General features: G+C 43.8%; 1 protein-coding gene across 20 annotated transcripts in view; it reads right to left on the reverse strand.

Annotated features, from left to right (window-relative positions):
- ARMC9 (armadillo repeat containing 9) overlaps positions 1-20958 on the reverse strand; it is a 184593-nt gene that overhangs the window by 94095 nt on the left and 69540 nt on the right. For 19 of the 20 annotated variants that reach the window (XR_015140392.1, XR_015140394.1, XM_086335639.1 and 16 more), the window contains 2 exons: positions 18360-18434; positions 2433-2523 (listed from right to left, as the gene is read on the reverse strand). Coding sequence is in view for 17 of the 20 variants with exons in the window: in XM_086335639.1 (XP_086191765.1) it covers positions 2433-2523; positions 18360-18434 (166 nt within the window). In the remaining 3 variants the exon portion in view is untranslated. Of the gene's footprint in view, positions 1-1679; positions 2524-18359; positions 18435-20958 lie in introns of all 20 variants that reach the window. The other variant, XR_015140396.1, reaches the window with a different exon arrangement.

Here is a 20958-nt window from a genome sequence, read left to right on the forward strand (position 1 = left end):
TTTCTAAATCCCGCCATTTTCCAGAGGGCAGGCTAGTGGTCCCGGCAGGCTGAGCTCCTGAAGGCTCCTGTGCTTCACTGTTGTTTATTCGCTAAGTCGTGTCCGACTCTTTGCGACCCCCTGGCATGCAGCCCACCAGGGTCCTCTGTTCACGGGATTCTCCAGGCAAGAATACTGGAGGGGGTTGCCATTTTCTTCTCCAGGGGATCCTCCCAAACCAGGGACTGAACTTGCATCACCTGCATTGCAGGTGGCTTCTTTACTGCTGAGCCGCCAGGGAAGCCCTGCTATTAATTTCCCCTTGAGGATGGACCCTGGACTGGATGAAAACTCTCTAGCTCTCCCTCTTCTAGGTTTCAGCACAATGCTTACAGATTCATTCTGACTTGATGCCTATGACACGTATCCTAAGGTATTTGTGTGTGTGTTTCTGATCCTCCACCCAAATGTTCAATGATTTTTCTAATTTGGTTATAAAGCAGCAGACTCCTGGGTAATCCTCTCTGGGGTCCTTCCACTGCCTGATGGATACAGAACAGCTTCCGTGCTTGAGACGAAAAAGAACTACTGTAGGCCCTCTATTTAAACTGGAATTTCCGGACCTGAGCAGGTAGATCCCAAGTTTGTCCAAAATACACAAGGTTGTAAGGCTTTAGCTCCATCCACGACAACTTCCTGCCAAAGCGCATCCCTTACAGAACAGTAGACTGACCCTTCCTCCTCACATCCATTAGCACGCTGGTCCAAGAGCTAGCTCTGTGTTAGAAAAAGAGGTGCTTCTTGGCCAGGGAGACAAGACACCATGCTTCTTGGCTGCCCGGGAAGAGAATATTGAAAAGGACACAGAAGTGTGTCTTGACAAAAATCAGCCCTGAAGAAGGTTCCCAACCAGAACCTGACCCTGACCCTGCAGAGGACCCCTGGCCTGGGAGGGAGGTCTCAGTCAGTGACCACAGAGCAGACAGGCAACAACTTCTCCAGCATTCCCCCACCTTCCCAAACTGTTGCAGACCCAGAGAAGGTTAGGGAGCAATCTCGGCTCCCTTTTATTTATTTATTATTACTTTTATTATTTATATTTTTATATTTTATTATTTATATATTATTTTATTTATAAAAAATCATTTATGATTATTTTTCAACATGCCTGCCTAGCAGAATGGAAGTCAGAAATACAGCAACTGCAGAAAATATAGTTCTATTTGTTGCTCACCTGAACTTGGGATGAATCTAGCTTGCCATAATAACCAAAGGGGAGGAGGTCTGAATGGAAATGGGTCCCCCCGTCTGAAGACAGCAGAGGTTTAACCTCACCAGCTGCTCTCCCAACCACCTTCTGTTGCTGGGGAGCCCTCTAACCTCCTCCTGTGCCTCCTCACTTCTGTGTCTGTCCAAGGGAGGGAGGCGCCACCTTGTCTGCATATGGGAATCGCGTAGGAGTTTTAAACACTATTTCTCCTCCGGGGCTCCCCCAGAGGTTCTGATTTAACTGCCATAGGGTGCTGCCTTGGGGGTTTTCAGATCTCTCCAGGTGTCTGCCTGGTTCAGCCTTGGCTGTGAACCCGGGAGAGCCATCTGTGGCGTCCTCCGGGGAAGGACTTTGGGCATCTCCCTTTTGCTTGGCCTTGGTCAAACTTGGCCCTGGGGTTAGAGCAGGGAACAGATGATTCATTTCTTACCTCCACTCAAGTAAGAAACAGGATCTATGCACCTGGATGTTCAGTGATGGGATGAGGGCGTGCAGAAAAGACGTAAGTGACAAACTTGGCCCAGGACCTAAGCAGCACCAGGTGCCTCTGGCACGGGTACCAATCAGGATCAAGGCATCAGGAAGCCACAGAAAGAGCTAAGAGATTCCCCACCACCTGGTCCCATCCGAGGCTTCCTTTCTTGCTTATGGGATTCAGGTGGGTGGTCACAGTAATGAAAGAAAGGAAGAAATATCGTCCAGGGTTGTTGGTTGGCAACATGGATTCTTCTGGAGTGGATATACGTGGGAGGATGTGTTCACTTTCCACAATGGTTCTGGAAAGACTGGCATCTTTTTTCACTATCTGACCCTTGGGCCCCATTTTATTATGGTTCATTGACTTGAGAACAGCCACCCTACTGAGCCAGGGGAAATACAGTAATTAGGAGGGGGAGGCCCACACAAAGAGAACTTCCAGTTAGAGAAGAGTTTCTGCAATTGCTTCTGAATGCTTTTTTGTTGACTTAGGCCAAAAGTGTGACAAGAGATTGTTGATCTTGAGACAACATGGCCTTGACCACCTGGCTGAACTTTTGTTTGTTCACTTGGACCACGCCAGCTTCCTTAAGGCCTCTTGAATGAACTCTGAGATAGGACAAGTCCCTTGAAGAAAGCCTGTGTGTCTTTCTAGCACATGTGAAAGACTCAAAAGATAGATGATAGATTCTTGCAGTAAACGGACCTGCATTGAGCTGCTTGATGATAAACTCGATCTGGCGGATCATTTCGGCGTTGCCCTCTTTGATGAAGCAGCGAAGGATGTCTTCCATTCCCTGGAAGCATTGGAGAGAGGAAGAGTGAACGTTTCAGTTTGGGAGAAAACTACTTATGATGGATAGTTCCACCTAATCAAAAAAAAAAAAAATCCACCTCCCCCATTGTTTTAATGAGGAAAGGATATGCACGATAAAAAAAATTCCTCTGCTTAGTTCATTCTTTTTTGTTGTTTTTACAATTCACAATGAAATTATTTTATTTTTGCTTGACTAGCTGACTTAATTATAACGCATTTACTTTTTAAAAAGCTATTGTACAATTTTACTGTGTAAGTACTCCTTTTAGTTTTGGCAATATGCTGTTTTGGGAGGTGGTTTCTTTCCTGTGTTTTCCCTATATTTATACACTGTCATCTGGATTTTAGGGCCAAAAATGTTCTTTGAAAAGTGGAACCATATGCTCAGAGAAGTAAATGAACAAATAGAACCTCTTTTTAAACAGCCATCATTCCCTTTCTATCAAAATAATTATAAAGTCACTACATTGTGCATTACTTACTCTACGACAAAGCACTGACATGAGTTTTCTATTTTGACTAACAGAATTCCCGGGAAATGTAGAGGTAAGATACTGACTGACCCATAAGTACGTATTTCCCCTCCTTCCTCTTCCCTCGTGAGACGTGAATGTGTGGATGCGTATGTATGTGTGTGCTCAATCGCTCAGTCGTGTCCGGCTCTTTGCTACCCCGTGGAATGCAGCCCGACTCCATGGACTGCAGCCCACCAGGCTCTGTCCATGGAATTTTCCAGGCAAGAATACTAGAATGGGTTGCCATTTCCTTCTCCAGGGGAATCTTTCCAACGCAGGGGTCGAACCTGAGCCTCTTACGTCTCCTGCATTGGCATTGGCAGGCAGGTTCTTTTACCATTAGTGCTGCCTGGGAAGCAACATGGATGTATGGCTGGAGCTAATGAGGCCTTCTTGCCCCTACAAGGAGAAAGTATATCTAATACTGAACTCAAAGCTGAGGAAACAGAGTCCAGAGGTGCTGGTTGAAACATGAAATCAAGTGACATGTGAACTCTGATCAAGATGTGCCTGAAGCTTATGCCTGTACTTTTCAGTTACATGAGTCATAAGTTGCCTTTTCAGGTAGGCCAGTTTGGAATCAACAGCTCTAACAAAATCAGAGAAGAAGGGCCAAGTGTAGTTTTGAACACAGTGAGTTCCCATCACCTAAAGCAGAGCACTATCTCCTAGAAAGGTTCAATCTGGATCGTAATTCTAGTTTCTCGATCAAATAGCCGTGGGACCTTGGTCAAATGGCTTAACTCCTGCCAGCCTGTTTCCTCAACTATAAAATAAGGATGGCAACTCAAGGCAACACGAGATTTTTAAAGGATGTATACTGGTGTTGGTTATGTAAACGTATGTTTGTGTAAAGGCACTGAAGGGAGGGACTTCCCTGGTGGTCCAGTGGTTAAGAATCTGCCTTGCAGTGCAGGGGATGGGGGTTCATCCCCTGGTTGGGGACTAAGATCCCACATGCCTCAGAGCAATTGAGCCTTCTAGCTACAACTAGAGAGTCCGTGCGCTGTAAGGAAAGATTCCACATGAAGCAATGAAGATCCTGAGTGCCGTAGCTATGGCCCAATGCAGCCAAATAAATTAATAAATTTTAAAATGCACTGAGCTATATATGTCAGGCCTGTGTATTTCACTGTTCATAAATTACAATACCTAAAAAAATAAAAGCATCTAATCCAATGATTGACACATAGGAGATGCTTAATAAATGACTGAGACTGCACTTGCTGTGTCTGGTAGGGCTTTGTGGCTCAGAACAGAAAGCTGGTAGGTGAAGCAAGGGAACAAGCAGGGTTCCTGGTGGTCACAGGTGGAGAGGGTTACTACAGAGCATGATAACATTTACCTGGGGGGGCAGAGACAGACCAGTCCACAGAACAGAAGGTGAAGGAGTGGCCTGGGAGGAAGAACTGGACAGTCGACAAGGGAAGAGAGTTTCACAGAGGGTGTGGTCAGCAGCACCCAGGCTCCTGGGGAACCAGTCAGACACACCTGGGCTTGTCTATTGTCAGGAGGGCTGCATTTCCTCTCTATTTGCCTCCTAAACTGACCTCTTCCCCAGACTCCATCCTGTCCCAAAGTAAGGGCCAGAGGAAGAAGAACATGGTCAAGTGCAAGCAGAGGGATAAACCCTAAAACACCAAAGGTTAGGATCACCGCCAACCAGCTGACCACTGTCAACATTTTACCTTTTTGCCAGTGGAGTGAGACAAATGATTCATTCAGGCTCTCCATTTTTTTTTTTTTTTTTAGCTAGAGTTTACTCTTGCAAATGATTAACTGTTTATATATTGAAAGATCTTTTAATTCTCACTTGATCTCTTTCTTCTGTCTCTAGCTCAGTTGTTACTTGGGGGTTAAAAAAAAAACACAAATTCCTTCTCTGTAATTAGGAAGATTATTGGGGGAAGATTTTTTAATAGAAAATTTCTCCATAAGAAATTTCACGTCTTTTAAATATATATTTTTATGTGTGTAGGTGCATGCTAAGTTGCTTCAGTCCTGTCCAACTCTTTGTATGGACCATAGCTCGCCAGACTCCTCTGTCCATGGGATTCTCCAGGCAAGAACACTGGAGCAGGTTGCCATGCCCTCCTCCAGGGGATCTTCCCAACCCAGGGATCAAACCTCGGTCTCTTACGTCTGCATTGGGTTCTGAACCACTAGCACCATCTGGGAAGTCCATATATTTTTATACTTATTATTAAATGTATATTTAAGAGAAGTGAAATTTATTTTATTAAAATAAGTGAAGTACATAAACCATATGTTTATTTTACTAAGCTAAAACGTAAATTATAGGAATAATAAATCATAAAAATATTTTATCATGAAAGCAATAACATGTCATTTCAGATAATTCAGGCCAAATAAAAATGCCAAGGCAGATGTAAAGGGTAAGAGAGCAGGTATTTGTATATCAGCCAGATACGTGAAAATAAGAATATGAATGTGTGCAAAAAGCAGAGAAACAAGGAATGCCCATTTCTGCCAGCTCGCTGAGATTAGAGACCGTCATAAAGACAATCACACGGAAGACTGTATCTGTATGCAGTACTGAAGGAAAGAAAAGGATGGATCACATGCAGATTCCTCGTTAGGTAACGGTTCGGGGGTGTGTCCCAAACACTGGAGCCAAACCACCCAGACCAGCTGCTCACTGGCTATGCCACCGGGCAAGGGTTTTAACCTCTAAACCTCATTTCATCACAGCAAAATGGGCACAACTACAGGAACTGCTTTGGGGGCCTTTTGGGAATGAAATAGATAAAGCCCCTGTCAGGGCCTACGACATGCACCAAATCCCATCCAGTCCAAGTAATTTCTAACTCTCCTTTCACGCTCAGCAGGTCAGCTCTCTCTAGTGTTCTATTTTGTTCCGACCCAAACAGTCCACACTTACATCACTACGGGTCTTCACGAGAAATTTCTCTTGGGAAATATAAACAGAACTTCCCTGGTGGCCCAGTGGTTAAGGATACATGGATTCGACGCCTCCTCTGGGAAGATCCCATATGCCTTGGAGCAACTAAGCCTCGAGCCACAAGTACTGAGCCCACGGGCTGCAAGCAGAGAGTAGCCCCGCATGCTTCACAACTAGAGAAAAGCCCATGTAGCAACGAAGACTCAGCACAGCTAAAATAATCAACTAATTTAAAAAAACACATAAACATATGTGTCAGGTGCACATGAATACTTTCTTTTAGCAGGGAAGGTATATAGGTTCTCTGCAGAAAACTGGTAAACTAAACTCAGCAAGACCCCCTGGAGAAGGGAAAGGCTACCCACTCCAGTATTCTGGCCTGGAGAATTTCATGGGCTGTACAGTCCATGGGGTTGCAAAGAGTGGGACACGACTGAGCGACTTTCACTTTTTCACAAACAAAGGAAAAGAATTAAAATTATCCACAAGCCCCTACACTCAGACATTAAAAAAACTGTGGACGTTTGAGATATGCCCTCCTTTTATGGGCACTGTTTACATAACTGACATCATATTGACAATATAAGACTGACTGCTGTTTTTCAACTAAACCCTATGACTGTTTGAATGTCAGTAAATTCTTTATAAACACAATTTTAATAACTATAACAATAATAGCTAATATTTTCCCAATATTTGCTATGTGCCAGGCACTGTTCTAAATATTTTACATGTGTCAGCTCTTTTAATTCTCATAATGGTCTTATGAATTTGATACTAAAACAATATCCACTTTGCCACTGAGAGAATAAGTCATAAGCCCAACGATACATCATGAGGTACTGGAAAGTCGCAGAGGCAACATTCAAACACCGTCCTGGGCTCGTCAGCTCCCGATTGACCCTCTGCCTCTGTTCTGACTTAACCAGTCCCTCCTTAACCATGCCTGGCATTTAGTTGTCTCCTACTTTCCACTATGATCAGGAATGCAGTGATGGATATTTTGATACATGAATCTTTGTTCGTGTTCTTGTATGGAGCTCCAGAAGTAGAATTCCTGGGCAAAGAATGTTAATATTTTTTAGGACCGTTATACATATCACTAAATTGCTTTCTAAAAAGGCTGCATAGGGACTTCCCTGGGGGTCCAGTGTTTGGGACTCTGCTCCCAAAGCAGGGGGCCCAGGTTCAATCCCTGGTTGGAGAACTAGATCTCACATGCTGCAACTAAAGATCCCGCGTCTGCAGCTAAGACCTGGCGCTAACAAATAAATATTTAAAAGAAATATGTAAGTAAAAATGCCGTATCAATTTATCCTGTCCGTTTTGAATTTTGAAAGGCCCCCTCATCATGGAGGCCATGGAATACAGCAAGCAGGCCTACCATCCGTAAAGGACAACTGCTGCAGCTGGAGCTGATGAACACCTGACACAGCTTTCCTACGGTGTGTTCATTTCCCAGAGTGGCAGCCAGACTCTGAGCATTCCCAGGCTCCCCTGAGCGAGGGGCATGCGGGCAGATGACCTCTCAGTCCTGCCGACAAACAGACGTGCTCATGTGAGACTGATTCAGCAGTGGGCCATGTGAAGAATCAGGCACACAGGGACACACATCTTTGGGAGAGTTGGCTGGGGTGGCATCCGGCCTCTGGGGACAGCAGGGCTGAGTTTCCCGCATGGCAGTGCGAGAATGGCCTGGGGCCAGGGTGCAAGGCACAGCAAGGGTATCTCTGGAGCAGCCCCGTGGGGGTGGGTGGGCATTCCTCCCAGCTCCGTGGCGTCTAAGCCCAGCTCCCTGGCTCTCCCGGAGACTCTGAGAGCCTTCACAACTGACCGAGCATCTGGTCTGCTCCAGCCCAGGGCGCCATGTCTGGCTGAGGTTTAGATCCCAGGGAGGAGGTCTGATGCCAACAATTCCCTGGGGGCAAGAAGGCCTTGGAGTTGGCATTAGAGCAGCCCTCTTGATTGCATCTGCTCTCCAGCCCCAGACCCTGAAGGGATCTTAAATTTCAAATAGGCCTCAGGGCACGCATCTATCTTTTTCTTTTTTTTTTTGGCATTAGGACCACCATAGTAGCATTTGGTACTAATATAATTTTTTTTTTTACTAATATAATTTTTATGTATTCTTTGTCATTTCCCACAAGCACACAAATGTTTTACACAGTTGCAAAAACAGAGTTATTGTAATAATAATGCCATATTCTTCTTTTATCCCCCATTACACAATAAAAAGTTTCCATACTGTCTCATACTGCTTTTTCTAATTATCATCTTCAGTAGCTACTAATACTGTGAGCAAAAGAACTGTAATTTCATGAGCAGGCATTACCACACATTTACATTCTGTTTTTTCACTGTTACAAAAATCCTGGAATGAGCAACTTCATGTGCAGAACTCTTCTCTGCACTGGTAGAAGAAAATGAATGAATCCAAAGCATGGAGGTTTTCATAATTTTTCACATATACTGCCAAACTTCCTTCCGGAATGACTGCGCTGACACGTATTGCAAACACTGGCCTGATCTGAACATCAGCCCTGCCCCATCTTGGCTTTGTGTGTGAGCAGATGCTAAGGTAGGGAGATGACAGACCACGTTCTCCTCACTGTCTGGTTTCCTTTATTACTGTTACATGGAAAAAGGATGTAATACTCTTTTTCAACCTAAAAACTCAAGGATAAGAGTGAAATGAGGGGAGACCTCGGGGTTTTAGAAAAACCCTGTTGAAGCTATAACCTCCCTTAGAGGCGTCTCTTCTAAATAAATGGGCAACTGCTTAGATGATGTGTCCAAAAGAGTTCTCCGTTTGCTTAGGCTTGGATCCCAGTTAAAATGCCAGAGGGAAGCTTATGCTACTTACACCTTCACCGAATCAGTCTGTGCTTTCTGTCTTTCATCTGTTTGGCCGTGCTGGTTCTGTTAGCAGGTCGGATTCAGTTCCCTGTTTAGGGACTGAACCTCGGATCCCTGCACTGGGAGCGTGAAGTCTTAGCCCCTGGACCACCAGGGAAGTTCCCCACATTTTCTTTTTAAAGTTAATAATTCACAGGGTGTAGAGAAACTTATGTCAGAAACTATAAAGGACAATATTAATAGATTTAACTACAGAGTTAACTGCCATATGACCAAAGTCCCATAACTAAAAGACAAATGAAAAGTTGGGGAAATATTTGTAATATATGTCAAAAGATGCTTCCCTGGTGGCTCAGATGGTAATGCACCTTGTCTGCAATGTGGGAGACCTAGGTTCGATCCCTGGGTCAGGAAGATCCCCTGGAGAAGGAAATGGCACCCCACTCCAGTACTCTTGCCTGGAAAACCCATGGATGGAGGAGCTTGGTAGGCTACAGTCCACAGGGTCGCAAAAGAGTCGACAGGACTGAGCGACTTCACTATGATGATGATGTCAAAAGATTAATAGCCCTAATTTCACTGTGATTTCTCTGATCCAGAGATGACTTAGAAGCGAGTGGCAGACAGGCTCCAACATGACCCCACCTCCTGGAATTCATACTCCTGAGTGTCCCCCACACTGTTCCTGGGCTGGTCAATGTAGTGGGAATTCCTAATAATGTACTTTCACAGCCTTGAGAAATTCTACAGAAATAGAATCTGGAAAAACAGCATATATTAAGAAACTATGGTAATCATTATATTTTATGTTTTTCCTAGAATAATCGCCTTGCTACAAACTCCAAGGCCAGACCCAGAAGGGAGTATGGCTGGGATCATGAGTGCATGGACCTTGGAACACCAAGGCGTCAGGCATGAACACTGCTTAAGCACTTGCTGACTGTTTCTGGGACTAGCCCAGAAGGGAATGGCCTGGGGTAAAAACAAGGAGATCTAGACTATGTCAGTGTAGTGTCTTGAGAAAGATAAGATCAAAGAAAGTCTGCAATTAGGAACAAAAGCTGGACCCAGAGTGGACTCTGCACCTCAGGCCAATAGAGGCTGCAGGTCCCTTGACCCACTGTACCAGATTTCGTGTTCTGTCTTCATTCTTGTTGCTCGCTCCCAGGACCATTAGGGCAACAACTGGCGCCCAACGTGGGGCCGGAGCGGAAGACAGCTACAAGCGAAAGTAAAACTACAGCGATGCAGAACCTGGGATAGTTAAGAGGCCTCTGAAAATTCCCACGGGTAAATCCTTCTGGCATTTAATCAGGGTTAAAATGGGAAATGTTGAGAGTGTAGAACACCATTGTCTGTATATTTGTTTACTAAGACAGCTCTCAAAAGTGGGAGGAGCTTCTATTAGTGAAGGGCGATTATTAGAATTGTTGCAAGCAGTGGATAAATATTGCTGCTGGCTCCTGTCAAGAGGGACCTTAGATTTGAAAGTCTGGGAAAAGGTTGGAGCTGAGTTAAGAAAAAGAACATGCAAAAGGAACTCTGCTCCCTGTTTCTATTTGGAGTACGTGGGCATTAGTTAAGTCAGTACTGGAACCTTTGCAGACTTCTGATTCTTTTGATGAAAGTGATGATGACTCTTGAAAAACCAGAATATGTAAAGACTGGGGAAATGGGCAAGCCATCTTCGAAACCTGTTTCCTCGGCTTCCGAAGAAAATGATGAGGGATTTTTTTTTCCTCCGGCTCCTCCCCACCATCTCCACTTCCACAGGGGACAGTTGGATTATTGTGAGGAAGATCGGGGCTGACTTCCCAGGGAGTTCAAATTCATACACCGAGTTACAGACAATGATTATGAAAGAGAATTGAAGGTTATGGCGTCTACCACTCTTCCCTGGAAGGTTTCTAAAGTGGATAGGATTGCTCAGCCTCCCTCATTGCTCAGTTGGTAAAGAATCTGCCTGTAATGCAGAAGACCCCAGTTCGATTCCTGGGTCAGGAATATCCACTGGAGAAGGGACAGGCTACCCACCCCAGTATTCCTGGGCTTCCCTTGTGGCTCAGCTGGTAAAGAATCCACCTGCAATGTGGGAGACCTGGGTTCCATCCCTGGGTTGGGAAGATCCCCTGGAGAAGGGAAAGGCTACCCACTCCAGTTTTCTGGCCTGGAGAATTCCATGAACTGTATAGTCCATGGGGTCACAAAGAGTCAGACGTGACTGAGTGACTTTCACTTCACTATGTGGGCATAGGACAGTCAAACAAAAAAGAAGGCTCCAGGGCATTTGGAAGCACAGCCAAGGCTGATATTTTTCTCACTGAAAAGATTTTGGAATCCAGACCCACTTGTCAAGTCAATATAAGTGGCAAAAACATTCAAGGTTCAATAGATGCTGGAGCCAAGGTTTCTATCATCAGCTCTAAACACTGGCCTAAAGCATGGCCACTGGGCCTGCTCCAATATCTATTGCAAGTCTAGGACAGGCACAGGATTAAAACAAAGTGCTATGGTGCTGTCTTGTTCAGGGCCTGATAAACAACCAGCCACCATCCAACCTTATATGGCTGCTATACCTGTCAATCTATGGGGTTGTGATCTCTTGGAACAATGGCATGCTGAGATACATATTCCTCCAAATCAATAGATCAAGGCCAGTTGCCAAATTGTGTTCAATCAAGGTTATATACAAGGATTGAGACTGGGCAAAAATCAACAAGGAAGACTATCCTTTGACTACTCAAGATTTCGAACCACCCCACTGCTCGTATTAATCTTCCCCCACCCACACCCATACCTTAATTGGAAAACTGATCGACCTGTGTGGATAGAGCCGTGGCCTCTAAAACAAGAAAAATTGGAGGCTTTACATGAATTAGTTAATGAACAACTGAGTAAGGGACATATTATTGAGTCCTTTAGCACTTGGACTTCTCTGGTGTTCATTATACAAAAGAAATCTGACAAATGGAGAAGACTTACTGATCTGAGAGCTGTTAATGCTATTATTGTTCCAATGGGTGCTTCACAGCCTGGCCTACCTAATCCTAATATGATTTCAAGAAATTGGCATTTGTTTGTTATTGACCTTAAAGATTGTTTTTTCACTATTCCTTTACACCCTGATGATAAACCTGGATTCACCTTTTCAGTTCCTTCCATTAATTTAAAGGAGCCACATAAAAGATTTCAATGGACTGTATTACCTCAAGGTATGCTTAATAGTCCCAGTATTTGTCAAAATTTTGCACCTAGCACAGCAATGATTCCCTTATGCATGTATTATTCATTATATGGATGATATATTATGTGCCTTACCTAATATTGATAGCCTATAGGAATTGTTTTTAAAGCTAAAAGGAATGCTCAGAATGTACTGGCCTGTATTCGGCTCCTGATAAACTAGAATACACTGAACCTTCTCAGTGCTTAGGAAATACAGTTACCCGTACTACAATCAAACCACAAAAGGTGCAAATACGCAGAGACTCAGTGAAAACTCCGAATGACTTACAAAAACTATTAGGAGATATTAACTGGATTCAACCTAAGTTAGGGACGCCAATGTATCCTTTATCCCATGTATTCTCTCTGTTAAGAGGAAATCCAGAGCTTAATAGCTCCTGACAGCTAACTCCTGAGGCTGAGAAAAATCTAGCAATTATAGAACGAGCAGTACAAAACCGCCAGAGAGACAGAATAGACCCTTTAGAGCCTCTCCAGTTGTTTGTCTTCCCTACCCCTCATTCCCCTACTGGGTTGATTATGCAAACTGAAGGGATATTCTTAGCTAATTCACAAAGAAAATCTATTACCCCTTATTTACACATACAGCCACTATAATTCTAAAAGGAAGAGAACGTGTTCAGCAACTTACTGGACATGATCCCTGCCTTATTTGCACTACACTAACCTCCAAAGAATTAAACATTCTCTTCAAAAGCCACTAACTTGGCAACTACCTTTAGCTGACTATATTGGACAAATCGACAACCACTATCCTGATTTACCTATCTGGCAGTTTTTAAAACAAACAAGATGGATTTTGCCTAAAATTACTAGTGCCAACCCCATTCCCACTGCTCTTTTCATTTTTACAGATGGCACTACCCGAGGAAAAGCAGGATATACAGGTGCATTTATGCTAGTTATTGCAACACCTGGATATTCCACACAACAAGCAGAAATTCTGGCTATTACACGCGCATTACAAAATAACCCCCAAGCAATTAATATCTTATCTGATTCTCAATATTCTGCACATGTCACTAAACATAGAGAAACAGCAACTATTACGGATACTATCCCATCCACATTATACACGCTTTTTACAAATTTACAATGGGTGATAAGGCACCGACAATTTCCATTCTACATTACTCAAATTCGGGCTCATATTACTTTACCAGGGCCCTTAACAGAAGGAAATGCTCAAGCTGATGCCATTTTATTTCCAGTCTTTACAGAGGCATCAGCCTTTCATGATCTGACACACTAATTCAAAATGTTTAAAAACCAAGTCTCATATCACTTGGTCTCAACCAAAACAGATTGTGCAGACTTGTCGTACATGCCAGACGGTTGCAATAACCACATCTCCAACAGAAGCCTTGGGAGTTTCGCCAGGTGATTCAGAAACACCCGTTTGGATTCCCTCGTGTCATCTGAAACCATATCATATCCCACGGGAGAGACACTTCTCATGAGATGTAGAGGCCCCAGTAATGAGTTTCGAAGGCTTGAGTCTGAGACAGACAAAGACAACGATTCCCCTCTCGTTGACGCACTGGAACAAGATCCCCACTTGGGGACAAATTAAAAGGTTAACACAGAAATCAGAGGAGATCTTAGAAAATGAAGGGAAAGCTGTCACTCCTAACAATCTGGCTGTTTCCATGTTTGCTCATATCACCACCGCAGTGAGTATATCCCCTAGCAACAGCTGAATCTAAAAATTATACTTATTGGGCATACATACCTAGCCTCCCACTACTAAAACCCATTGTTTGGGGGGGATTCTATGATCTCCGTTTATGTTAATAATTCTTTCTGAATACCAGGACCTGAAGGTACATGCCCTCCTCTTTTTAAACAAGAAAAAAGGACTCCCTTCAATGTTACTTATGGGTATGAATCCAGGCCAATTTGTATAGGACCGGCTACAGGATGTCTTTAATTATCTATGCAAGCCCAGCTGTCCACTAATTCTTTAAATCATAACTATCCTAAGGTTCAGCTACATCTTCTCTCTGGTCTGAGTTTTGCTTATGACAACTCAGAACCCAATAATGACACCAAATCGGACAGACCTTTAGGCGAGCATCGTGACCTGTGGACTGAAAAACAAGGTCGTACTCAGTGGGATAACTGCCACAGGGCTGAGGGAGTAATTGTGATGAATGGTTCCTACGGAATTGTATGGGACTGGTCCCCTACAGGGTATGCAGTCTCTAACTGCTCTCATCAAAATCAGTCCTGCAATCCTCACAAAAGGCTGCATTGGCAGGTGCATAAAGTCTTTAACCATACCAATGCTACCACTCATTCAGATCATCCAACTATATGACATGGTATTGGCATGTCACTCCCCTTCCCACAATTAGATCAAGGAAGAGGGCAAGAAAGGAGTTGGGAATTGGCTTTAGGTCTTGAAAAATTCCAAATCTGGGATGGACATTATTCCAATAAAACTAATTATTCATTGACATTTAACACCAGTACAAACTGGACATTCTATATTCATGCTTGTGTGAGAGATCCTTATGTGTTCTCGAAAGGAACAATTTTTATCAATGAAAGTCTATAAGCACTTTCTTGCCAGGATTGCAAATTATATAGCTGCTTAAATTCTTTGTAATTCTCATCACTCATTTGTTATACTAAGAAGGAGATTGGGAATATGGCTTCCAGTAAATCAAACCAGACCCTGGGAAGGCTCCCCTGAAACACATGCTCTTTTAAAGGTTATAAAGAAAGTACTACAATGTTCCAAAAGGTTTATTGGACTACTTGTAGCAGCTATTATGGGAATTATTGCTATAGCCACCACCGAGGTAGTAGCCGGGGTGGCAATGCATCAAACTACACAAACAGCTACACTGGTACAGCACGGCACCAAAACTCAAGTTCTGCCTGGAGAAGTCAAACCCACACAGACCAAGAAATTAACGAATGATTGATTGATTTAGGAAATGCAGTTCTCCTACAAGGGGATGAAGTACAAAGTTTCAAATTACAGATTCGTCTTAAGTGTTATGGGAATATCTCTTCATTTTGTGTCACACCTCATAAGTAGCATCAAAGTGCATATACTTGGGATCAATTATCTAAACATTTGAGAGGACACGTTTGTGATAATCTATCCTTGGATATTTCCCAATCACAGGCTACTATTTCTAAAATACAGAATGCTCACTTACAACTACTCCCAGAAACTGATTTATTTGAAGAAATTGAGGAAAGCTTACATAAATGTAACCCTATGATGTGGATTAAAACTTTAGGAGGAGGATTGCTTGGTACCATAATATCAGGATGTCTATTTTTGACTGTCTTGTGTCTAGTCCTCAGATGCACGAGAGAAACCATCTGAGAACTGATGAAGAAAGAAGTTGCTCAGTTGATGTATCTACTCCTACAAAAACAAGAAGGGGGAGCTTAGTGGGAATTCCTAACAATGTACTTTCACAGCTTTGAGAAATTCCACAGAAACAGAATCTGGGAAAACAGCATATATTAAGAAACTGAGGGATTATCAGTTAATGATTATTGTTCATGTTTTTCTTAAAATAGTCGCCTTGTTACAAACTCCAAGGCCAGACCCAGAAGGGAGTATGACTAGGATCATGAGAGCATGGACCTTGGAACACTGGCTTGGAGTCAGGCCTGAACACTGCCTAAACACTTGCTGATTGCTCCCGAGACTAGCCCAGAAAGGAACATCCAGGGGTAAAAACAAGGAGATCTAGACTATGTCAGTATAGTGTCTTGAGAAAAATAAGATCAAAGAAAGTTTGCAATTAGGAACAAAAGCTGGACTCAGAGTGGACTCTACACCTCAGTCCAATAGAGGCTGCAGGGCCCCTGACTCACTGCACCAGATTTCATGTTCTATCTTCATTCTCGTCTCTTGCTCCTGGACCATTAGGGCAACAGGTCAATGTAACCACTTCTTTATATACGTATAATTAATTTTATTTATTTTTAATTGAAGGATAGTTGCTCCACAGTATTGTGTTGGTTTCTGCCAAACATCAACACAAATCAGCTATAGGTATAGCTGTGTCCCCTCCCTCCCACCTCCCTCCCACCTAGCTCCCATCCCACTTCTCTGGGTTGTTACAGAGCCCCGGTGTGAGTTCCCGGAGTCACACCGCAAATTCCCCTGGGCTGTCTATTTTACACATGGTAGTGTGGATGTCTCCATGCTACTCTCTCCACACATCCCAAGGAGACTGTGGCTGCTGTCTGGCTCACTCTCTGTCTCTCTAGGATCCCTCAGCGGGTAAGCCAGCTGCCATGTAAAGACAAGCCCTGTGGAGAGGCCACTGGCTGGGAAACGAGGTCCCCGGACAATAGCCAATGTGACAATGGGCTTAGAAGCGGATCCTCTGCCCTCAGCTGAATCGAAGGACAGACTCTTGGCCAGCACCACGCAGCTAATGTGCTCCCCAACTTCTGTCCTCTAGAAACTGTGAGGCGTTAATTTTTCAAAAGATGTTAAACTTTGGGATAGTTTTTTATGAAGCAATAGAAAACTAATACAATTGTGCTGTTTAATTTCCAAACATTTGGGGGTTTCCCATTCCCAGATACCCTATTACTATGGTTATGCTTTTTCATCATTGTCTGTTCAGCCCTTTTTCTCTTCATTACCTCTCCCCTCTCCTCCTGGGGCTCCAATGACGGGGTTGTGACACCTCTGGATACTGCCCTCCCTGGATATAGGGCTCTGAGGCTGTCCCTTTCTCCACCTCTTTTCTCTCTGGCCTGGATGATCTCTAGGATGATCCCCTCTGTGTCCAACAAGAGTGAGTCTCTTTGCCCGACTTGGTCCCCTTTCTCCACCACCCCCCACCCCCATGCTTTCTCAACCCCTGGGCCCTGGATGTCTGGCCTTTGTGCTTTCAGATTCCATGTCACCACCATTCTTTCCTTTTCTTCAACCTACGTGCTTTCTTCCTTGTTCTCTGCCTTGGCTGACAAGCTCTCTCTTTCACCTGAATGACCATAATGCAGAATTTAATAAAAGTTTATTTTTCCCTTGGTCTGTATTGAGAAAGCAATTTTTTTTTCTTTAAAAGCAGTAGGTAATTCAGTTTCACTGTTTACTGTGACCACACAGAATAAACCTTAAGTAAGTTTGTGTTTCTGGCATAATTGCTGATGTAATTGTAGCTGACCCATTAGAAGATTTAGCAATTCTTCTAAGTAAGCAAAGCCAAGTGGAAGAGCATGCTTCATTGATCTCAAACTGAATTTAGCCTGTGTTCTGACAGTGGAAACATATTTAACCCCTTCATCCTAGGCATTTAACACACACACAATTAACCTGGTTTCACACGTTGTAAGGAAAAAGGACAAAACTCCAGTGGTTTTGATTAGATCTAGAAACATCTGTCATCACGAAAGAAGATGCTAATCACCTGAGGTTTGTTTTATGTCTCCAATGCAAGCACTAATGTTAACACATTAAATATTCAATTCACTCTTTTCCAACCAGCTAGTTGGATCATCTTCATCAGCGCCTCTATATCACTTGGTTGCTACCAGATGCCTGCGGATTACAAGGAGTGTGTTGATTGCCCCGGGTCTCACTGCCACAATTCCTCCAGGAGGCCTAGACGTGAATCTGAGTGATGATTTCATCATTTTCATCATTTTCTTGCTAAGCTTCTCCTGCTATGAAATCCATAGGCATTCCCAAAGCCCCCAATTAAAATGTCACTAAAATTTTTAAAAAGGTCTACAACTTTCCAAAAAATAAATCTGCTAGGAACTTCAACCCTGAATATGCATTGGAGGGACTGATGGCAAAGCTGAAGCACCAATATTCTGGCCACCTGATGTGATGTTCTGACTCACTGGAAAAGACCTTGATGCCAGGAAAGATTGAAAGCAAAAGGAGATGAGAGCAGCAGAAGATGAGGTGGGTTAGACAGCATTACCAACCCAATGGATGTGAACTTGAGCAAACTCTGGGAGATAGTGGAGGACAGGGAAGTCTGGCATGCTGCAGTCCAGGGGGTCATAAAGTCAGACATGGCTTAGCAACTGAACAACAACAAAGGAACTTCTGATGCTGTAGTTCTTAATTCTGTCAGCCGAGATCCCTTGAGAATCTGATAAAAACCACAAACTCTGGCCCCAGAAAACGGCAAATATGTGTTTGGGATACAATTCCAGGGAGTTTAGAAACCCTTCGAAGCCCTCCCTGGGGCCCAACTGGGAAGCCCTTGCGCTAACAGCCTCTGAACGTGGCACTGACGGATGGTGACTGACCCCACGAGCACATTTTCTTACCATTGCTCTAGCTTCCTCGCGAATGGATGGGATGGAAAGGATGCTGTACAGAGCTCCGTTCACATAGGGCTGTATCTTTAAGGGGAGAAAACAAACAGTCATGTGCGAGTTCTCAAACACCATACAATTCAACTATCACACACCACCCTGGAGAGCAGCCTGGCTGGTGAGGAGGGTGACCACTGCCATCTTCACAGCCCCTTGAGCTCCAAATGACAGACACCTCCACTGGCATGTCGCAGGGCAAAGGTTACAACTGAGAGTTCAAAGCAGAGCATGCACCATTCCCTCCCACAGCTTACTCCCGCTACATTTCACTGTTTAACTGATGTCTTCCTGACCACTCAGGCTAGAACCCCTGGAGGCATCCTTGATTCCTCTCTTCTTCCTCTCTAATACTGAGTCTCCAAGTTATCCTTGATGGGAATCCTTCCTATAAACATGCGCTGCCACAGTCCTTGTTCAGATGTCATTGTCCACGACCTGGGCTACATCGAATCTCCAAAAGGATCTCTCTGCCTTTACATTCACCCTTTTATCCAACCATCATATCATTGCTGAGAGTCTACAACTTGGGCCGTATTAATCCCTCTTCCAACCTCGGAAACCTTCCATAGAAACTCCCTGCGTGCGTGCTCAGTTGCTTCAAGTCATGTCCGACTCTTTGTAACCCCATGGATTGTAAGCCCACCAGGTTCCTCTGTCCATGGGATTCTCCAGGCGAGAATACTGGAGTGGGCTGCCATGCCCTCCTCCAGGGGATCTTCCCGACCCAGGGACTGACCCGCATCTCCTGCATTGAGGCAGATTCTTTACCGCTGAGGCACTGGGGAAGCCCCCTAGGAATGCCCTGGGAAGTTCTAACTCCTGATTAGAGAACACAGGGCCCTTCGAGGTTTGGCCTCCGTAAAGTCTTCCTCGGCTTCTTCCTTCCTGCCACTTGAAATGCACACTGCACAGGTTCTACACTACTTAAGAGACTCCCTGATACACACAGCACCTGGGACATGCCCTGGGCTGGTCCTAACAGCTCACCTTGCTGGGGATGCTATTCCCACATATGTCTCCCTGGAAAGTTATGGCTCATCCTTTAAAACTCAGTTCACACATATCTCAGAGGAATCCTTTCCTGAGCGCGCAGACAGAGTACTCTACCCTCCTTCCTGTATAGCCCTCCACTTCTGTGCTGGACTCAGTGTATTTTAAGATTTATACTTATGTCTCCCCTATGAGCTCTTCAAGGATAGGACCCATGTCTTAATCACACAGGTAACCCCACCATTAAGCCAGACAGGATTTGATAAATGAGCCCTCCCTTTGGAGTGGACTGTATGCTCTGTTCTCTCCATACCATGGGTGGGGAGGAGGACTCATTTCCCACCACCCTTTTCTAGCACTGGATTTATTATCACTTTTCATTTCTGCTAATATAACAGGTAAGAGAGGGCATTGTATAGTTATCTTTATTTTCATTTCCCTGATGACTAGCAGAAACTGAACATCTTTTCATGTTTATAGTAAATCATCAAGATTTACTATTCTGTAAACTGTCCTTTTACATACTTTATCTTTTTTTCCCTATTTTTCTCTGTTTGACTCTTACTTAACAATGTATAAGAGCTCTTTACATGTAAAGGATATAAAACTTTTGTCATATGTGATGCAAATCTCTTTCCATATGATTGTATGATTGAAGTTCATATATTTAACTATGGGTATTTTTTTCTTTATGGCTTCTTGATTTTGTTTTTCAAGACCATGACTACCTCATAAGGACATGTGTGTGAGAATTTTATGTAGGAAAGACATTTCTAGGCTCCAATATATTATATATATATTATTATTATTATTAACCCTGAATATTCATTGGAAGGACTGATGCTGAAGCTGAATGCCAGTATTTTGGCCACTTGAGGCAAAGAGCTGACTCATTGGAAAAGACTCTAATACTGGGAAAGACTGAAGGCAGGAGAAGGGGACGACAGAGGATGAGATTGTTGGATAGCATCACTGACTCAATGGATACGAGTTTGAGTAAACTCTGGGAAATGGTGAAGGACAGGGAAGCCTGGCTTGCAGGTCACAAAGAGTTGGACATGACTGAGCAACTGAATAACAACTATATATATATATATATGGATTTTCCTGCTCATTTTCAAAGCAGATGCTTTGGCAAGAGTTAATGACAAGACCTGACTCCTTTGGTCTATTCAGTTTTCAGAGCTGACATGGTTCTGACACTTGGAACCAAACTTTTCTGTTAGGTGACAGGATATAATTCCCACTGGCTTCAACTGTCTGAGTTGAATAAAATGGAACAGAGAGTTCACTCTGGTCTAGAAGTAGTTAAGAGCTCGCTGATTTTAAAATATAAAGGCACAGCAGGCGCTGTAAGGGCTTTCCTAATAGCTCAGTTGTTAAAGAATCCGCCTGCAATGCAGGAGACCCTGGTTTAATTCTTGGGTCAGGAAGATCCGCTGGAGAAGGGAAAGGCTGCTCACTCTAGTATTCTTGGGCTTCCCTATGGCTCAGCTGGTAAAGAATCCACCTGCAATGCAGGAGACCTGGGTTCAATTTTTGGGTTAGGAAGATCCCCTGG

Source organism: Bos grunniens, chromosome 2, assembly GCF_055505025.1.
Source record: "Bos grunniens cultivar Pamir isolate PY7600 chromosome 2, Bosgru_T2T1.0, whole genome shotgun sequence".
NCBI lineage: Eukaryota > Metazoa > Chordata > Mammalia > Artiodactyla > Bovidae > Bos > Bos grunniens.